General features: G+C 39.9%; 1 protein-coding gene across 1 annotated transcript; it reads left to right on the top strand.

Annotated features, from left to right (window-relative positions):
- Positions 1–2736: 2736 nt before the first annotated feature.
- On the top strand, positions 2737–7170 carry LOC310937953 (uracil nucleotide/cysteinyl leukotriene receptor-like; the record flags this gene model as incomplete). Its single annotated transcript, XM_083902343.1, has 3 exons — positions 2737–3612; positions 6596–6755; positions 7052–7170. The coding sequence occupies 3 exons, from the start codon at positions 2737–2739 to the stop codon at positions 7168–7170; spliced, it is 1155 nt and encodes a 384-aa protein (XP_083758469.1).
- Positions 7171–7446: the final 276 nt, after the last annotated feature.

The raw sequence follows: 7446 nt of genomic DNA, 5'->3' as shown, positions 1-7446 counted from the left end.
ATCTGCGCCAGTAGCGCCACTTACAACTGTGTGTCTTTCTTTCTTTTTTCTTCATCCTCTCTTTTTTCTTCCTCCTCATTTTCCTTCAGCTTCACACAGGTTAACGTGAGTAGACGTGGAGCCCCTTTAGGGAGGTTTCCTACTGAGATGTCATTGCTAATCAACCATTGTTGTTTAAGGGAGACGGGGATGCAGCTGGTCACTGATGCATTTAGGCTCGGGGCCCTAAGCAGTTGCCCGCCGCCTTGCCTGTTCATAAACTGCACGTCTACCCGTAGCGCGATGAAAGTGCGTTAATTCCTCAAATTAATCATCCTGCGTTAACGCGTTAATTTTGACAGCCCTAATATATATATATATATATATATATATATATATATATATATATATATATATATATATATTGCAAAGAAAGAAATCTCATTAAAAGTCTCATTAAGCAAGCGTGATCATGTACTGATTGTTGGGCCAGCAGCTGAAGCTATTAAGATAAAATGCTAATATTTACATCACATTTTAACACTTTTCTTATTTTTTTTAAAGACTTTTTAAAACACAAAATACAGTAAATATGAGCATTAAAGCTCAATACCTTCCAGGTTATGTGACCTGAATACTCCAAATCAGTGCAGAAACATATTACTAGACTGCCTAGTCAAGACACACCTCTTTTTAATCCATTTTAGTTCTACTCATGTTTTGTATGTAAATATTAGTATCAATGAATGCATGATCACACTTGCTCAACGAGACACACACCTCTTTATTTGAAAAAAGAAAAAAAAAAAAGAAAAATTATTTTCATACATTCAATACCCACGTTTTATTTTGAAAACCGGAAGTTTCTACACGCTGCAGTAAGCAAACCAACGCGCTGAGTTTCCCAGTTGTCTCAAAGTATTTGCCATAGTGTTGGCAGAAAAGGCGCACTTGAAATGTTGAAGCGGCTGGCGTTTGTAACTGTTCATGAATGAAATTAACAACACGATCCAAAGTGATGTTTCCCTTGCGCCAAAACAGACTCCAAAGGCTTCAAAACACGATTTAAATGTATTTCAGGCACAACCACAACCACAATACTTTCAGGTGCTCACCTGATACTTTCAGGTGCTGAAATCAATACACTTGAAATTGACAATCCACATTGACTAGAACAGGTGACACATTCGATTCAAATGTGTCTGTAATGAATGTGACTGAATATTCTATTAAATTTTATATATATATATATATATATACTGTATATACATATATATATATGTGTATATATATATATATATGTATATATATATATATATATATATATATATATATATATATATATATATATATACTGTATATACATTGTTTATAGAATGATTTGTTTTGCTCAAACCCAGTCGTCCAGTGTCACTTGGCCACTCCTATTGACTACGATCTCAGATTGAGCATTTCAACTCACAAGAATCATGGAGCATGGCAGAGTGGTGGTCAATATGCGTGACCAGTACACAGACACTCCTTATGGTCTGGTCAATAAAAGGGCACACCAAAATGTGGACGCTTGTCACTTGTCAATATGCCACAGATGTCACAAATCATGATGGAGTGTGCCATTGGCATGCTGAGTGCTGGGTTTAGCGTTACAGCTGTGGCAACACAACTGAATGTGCATCATTCCAGGATCATTCCAGGCCACGATCGACAACCTGGTGATGTCCATGCGTCACCGGTGTACCGCTCTGTGTGAGGCTAATGGTGGACGCACACGTTATTGAAGTTTGTGAACTTGGATCATCGACCCCCATTGTGTTCCTCCTGCCATTACTCCAGGACTTTTGTTTTGAAATTGATCCTAATGCTCGCAAATTAAAGCCACTTTATTGATAAAGTTGTACTGTTATTTTTGGATAGTTGCTCTGTTTTGTCACATAACTACAAGTTTTTCTTTGTGTGTTTACATTTTTGTTGACTGTATATATATGTATTTATGATATGTGGAGACATTGATTTACTGGTGGAAAATGGCACAACAAATGACATCCCAACACAGCCTGTGTGTTTGATCATGTCATTGTAATGCAAGCCAAGTTTATTATTATATTTGACCCATAGCTTGTGTGTGATGCCTGGGCCTTTGATCCCATTAACACTATGAATGGTTCTAATCTGTCCTGAATGTGTTTGCAGATCTGATTACAGAAACTACATTTGGAAGAAGGGCAATCTGTCCTGAGGATGGATTACAACAACGTCTGATTCACTGAATTTTCAGTTTCTTACACTTATCAGCGCTCCCACATTTATTTATTTGTATTTATTTGATTCCATCTCCACAACATTAACACTCATCTACATAATATTTATTTTTCTAATGGTGAAAAGGTGTTGTGTTATGTTAGTGTGTGTAGAGCTTTGACTCACTCAAGCTCCTCTCGTCTCAATTCTCTCTCTCTCACACACAGCAGACACATCTGTACAATTAGACTCTTGCAAACAGCCATGACAACAGTGTATATTTGAAAGAAGAGAGGGTAAGCTAGCTCGGATCATAATTGGTAGCAGGAGACACATTCAGGATGCAATCTAATACTGGTCGTGAATAATCCTACTTAAAGCAACTGAATGAGAATGAACAGAGAATGGATGTTGATACCAGGTGTGAATGGAGCCTTTATGAACGTCTCTAACAACAGAATCTGCTGTGTGTTTGTCTGACAGATCTCTGTTTCCCAGACGACTTTTGATCCCGCCATCATGGAGGTCATAAACATCAACTCGTCTGTGCTCAACATCTCTCACAGACCCTACAACTCCACTGATGGAGAGATGACAGTGTATGAGCAATGCAAACACATGCCCGCTCTCCTCATTTTGTACCTGGCCTTTCAGGTTACCAACATGTTCCTGGGCATACCTACCAACCTCACTGTGCTGTGGCTCATCCACAAGAATAAAGATTCCTCCAGCTCAGATATCTTCATCATTCAACTGGCGATAATAGATGTGCTCTTCTGTCTCATCCTTCCTCTTGAACTGGCCAACACAGTCTACCTTGACACCAGCAGCATCTGGTTAGTCATGATGTTCTTCTACAGCCTGAAAGATACTTCACCACTGTTTCTTTCCTGCATCTGCTTGGACCGGTGCCTTGCTGTGATCCACCCCATCTATTTCACTCAGCTCAAAGACCGGCATCACAGAGCAATCCTAAGCATAGTGATCTGGCTTATAGTTTTAGCTTATATTGCTGCTAAATGTATAGGCTTTCCCAACGTTTATAACGTTTTCACAGCAATAATATCTATACCATTTGCTTTCATGGTCTTCTGCAACATTGTCATTCTGTGGGCGCTGCGGCAGTCTAGGCCTGGCAGAGATGAGATGCACCCTGTGAAGAAGACAGCCTTCAAAATGGTCCTCATCATCCTGGCAATCACTGTGTTCCACTACCTTCCACCTGTGGTGCTGTTCCCCTTCCAGGAATATTTCTCTCATGACGTGTTTCGTTGTTATATTCACTACTTAGCCTTGGGTTTGATGGATTTCAGCAGTACCGTTCAACCCATGCTTTACCTCTCCACAAAAAAGATGCCACAGAGCCTCAACTGCTGTCACAGCTGCACCACTCATGTACAATAGACCCACATGCATGGTTTAGAAGTTATCCTATGAATGTACTAACATACTGCAATATGAATGTACTCATATGGTTAAATACAATACTATTTTATTTAAATTGTCTGAATTTATTTGGATTTTTTCCCGCACATATTTCCAAATGAAGAATCACTTCTTTAAACACAGTTTTAGCTCAACACCCTATTTGAACTTAGCATTACCACAGTTCACATAAAGGTCCAATGTTTTAGTGACATCTAATGGTGGGCCACACGGTTGGTGTAGTGGTTTGCACTCTTGCCGTTGCAGCAAGAAGACCTGGGTTTGTAGTTTACATGTTCTCCCTGTGTGTGTGTGGGTTTGAGTAGACGCTCGACAGCTGGGACAAAAATGCCAGAAATTGGTATCACTCCAGGAAGTCAAGCTCCTGAAGTCAACGGTGAAACTCGCCGAGTTGTGTCCGTCTCTAGATGGTGTTGTGAAACCACACATGATGCCGGTTTCTTCTCTGCAGAAGTTTCCACAAGAGATAGAATACATATAACAACTTGTATCGTAGAGCTCCGAGTGCCCACACACAAAAAAGGATAAGTTTCTCCTTCATTATGTGCAGAGTCTGGCTGCCAGGCAAGTACGTGATGCCATCTGGAGAATCATGTCACTGCGATTCTTCACCAAAGATCATTTTCTACTCGAGTGATTGTTCGCGGGAATTGCGCAAATCGCACCCCGTGGTCCGGCCAACACAACATTCGCGCCTGTACACTTTGTATATAAAATTGCCACGCAAGCAATCTTGTCGCGCCCACAGCATAAGGCTACGTAAAAACAGAGGATTTTTATTTTAAAGCAGTTACACACTTGTGCAAATATATTTCTGCATATTATATTTGTTTTTGCCAATAAATCTTGCTTATGTCTCATTAAATAGGGGTCGTCTGTGGGAGGAAGATAGAATCTCAACTTCTTTATCTCCTCTGCAACAGGTCCACTAATATTTAGTCTCTTCTCTACAAAAACATGGACACTTTTTAAAAACCCAAACCATTTTCACATTTCACACTAATGCACTGTACGTCATGTTATTTCTACATCTAACTTTGGCTGTATATTGCCTTTTCAGCTTCTACATGTAGTGAAACACTTTCGCTCCAATAAAGTATATATGATTTCCCTTATTCATTTTTAAGTTCATGTTTTACTGTATTTTGTACGACATTTAGCCTTGAACTGCTGTCAACTGCTGTCAACCTACATACATATCAATAAAGATTCAACTTTGACTTTCTTACAGTGTGAATTTCCTTTAAATTTCACAAATCATCCCACAATTTTGTTAGAACCGACACATTTTGGGCCATAAAGTTCCAACTGTGGTGAGAAACACCCTCTGGACACACACTCATGTGTAGTGTACACACTTAGTTTTCCCTGCAGGAAATAATGACAAAGACTATGTTTTTGAAATGTACTAAAAAAATTAAAGATTTGGATTATATTTTCTCTTTAATTTAGACATATCAGAAAAGTCAATTCAATAAATTCCTCGTAACAAACACTAAGTTAAAGTATGTAAGGCTTAGGTGGTGAGTGGAAACAACTGGTGCTGCAGTTTTATTATTATTATTACAGGTGAGTGAAAATATCCTATAATAACTCCTGATCCTCTGAATTTACAATGAATTTTAATATTAGGTGAGATCTTCAGTTCTCTTTTTGACCGTTACCAGTATTTGTATAATAACACAGAATAGCCCAAATATGACAAGGGACCATAATTGTTTGCACATGAATAAAGAAGGGAAACCAAGCTATGGCAGTATCACTGCTTTTATGACATGTGTCATCACTGTATTTTAGTTCAGTAAGTGTCATCTAATGTTAGAAGATTTACAGATTACAGCTCCCTCATGTGGTATACACTGTTAACACAGCTCAACTCAGTTTTATTTTCCTCTAGTTTCTGGTAGTCTTTAATGTCTGTCTATAAAATCTGGAGGTGCTCAATACAGTTTATTTAACATTTGCTGATGTAAAGAAAATCATTTCAAGATTCCCTTCAAACATATTCACTAAATTTGTGGATATGAACCGAATCCCAATCTCACCTAGGGCACCAAAATGCTGTCAGTCACACAGTAACTATAAAAAATGTTTCCACATTAGACTCTTTAAATTTGTTTTTAAGCCACATCCAAACTGTCAGGAGCAACCTGAGCAGAAAGATCAATTTTTTTCACGTTGTACCTCGTTTTCAACGCTCAAGTTCAAGTTTAATTGTGCACTGTTCTGTTTCAATCTGCTGCTCCATTCTCATTTTAGTAAGATGCTCAGACGCTCAAACAGCGATTCAATTTGAGATTGGATGTCACAATAAAACAGAACAAAAGGCAGACAGCTCCCAATCAATTACACTTCAAATATACACATCTCACAATTGAAATTCTCATGTGCCCGTGTGTCACTCACCCACCCCAAAAAGAAGAAAGATGTCAAACCATGAGAGGGAGATCAAACAAACAATGTTACTCACATGTTGGATTCCATCCAGCCAGCGAAGCAAGAAACAAACAAAACTCTGTTCTAAAAAAAAAAAAAGACTAATTAAAGTAATTTGAAGAGCTGCATATTGTTGAATATGCGTCTCTAAAAAAGATTAAAAGTGAGGAGAGGCGAGCAGACTGCAGTCAATTAGGAAAGTCAGCCTGGAGTCGATGAGTGTTCAGTAACGTGGTGTCTGAGTGTTGTGTGTGTGTCCTCTCTCAAGTCAAACAGTCAAATGAAGAACAAGAAGAGCCTCTCAGGCCTCAGGAGCAGCAGCAGGAGGAGCTGATCAGCTGTTGAGGGGCGGCTCCACTCACAAGCACACCTGAACCTAAAGGGGAGGGAGCTCACACACTTGTTGTACAATGTTTCTTCTTTGTCTTCAACAATTTCACTCCATTTCCCGTGCCCACTTTTCACTCTAAAAATCTTTTTAACCTTCGACTCACAGCTGAAGCAAATGAAAGAGCTGGAGCAGGAGAAGGACACTCTGCTGACAGACCTGCAGGTGGTGAAGCAGGGCCAGAGACTGGTACCAGGGCCAAATCCACAGCTCCCACTGCACAGTGAGATCAAAGACTGGTCTAAAACGGCCACAGCTAAGAACTGTTGTAGGTGCAACCTCTTTCCATGTGTTTTTTTTCAATACACCCACACTACAGATTCAAGGTGCTTTATATTAAACTGTTTATTTGTCCCAGAGGGGCAATTAAATGGCATAGAGAGCACTACATCTGTGTAGAGGATGTAAAGCAGAGGTGATAAGACACAGCCTTGTGGAGATCCAGTGAAGCCTGGCGATGGCATTAGGAGACTCCAGGTGTTTGTGAATGGTGTCCACCTCCCTGCCATCCCTATGTGAACTGAACTGGGTTCATCAATTGATTTCCATTGTGTTCATCACCAGTGAGGCAAGCCACAGGCCTCAGATCATTGAAAACCTTTGTGGGACCCTTCCTCAGTATGAGGATAACAGTTGAATGTTTCCACTTCCAGGGAACTGTGCTGAGGTTTATTGAAGTCTGAACAGATGATGGAATTCACTCCCCAGCTGTCAGGTCCAGGTGTTGTTTAGTCCATTTGAAGGCCCTCACCACCTCCCCTCACCAGGATGAAGTGAGGAAATAACCAGCAACACTCTCAGCGAGCTCCCAGCCTCCAGCTCCTCCACAAGCCATCCAGAATCTGAAGGACCAGAACCAACTTCTCACTCAGGTTAGACACCAACAACAAACCACTGACAGATAGAAATCACAGTAGCCTGAAGGAGCATGTGTGATACTTACTTGATTTCCTTTTGTA

Source organism: Microchirus variegatus (assembly GCF_963457635.1).
Source record: "Microchirus variegatus genome assembly, chromosome: 16".
NCBI classification, from domain to species: Eukaryota; Metazoa; Chordata; class Actinopteri; order Pleuronectiformes; family Soleidae; genus Microchirus; species Microchirus variegatus.
This window is presented reverse-complemented; position numbering and strand designations above follow the sequence as displayed.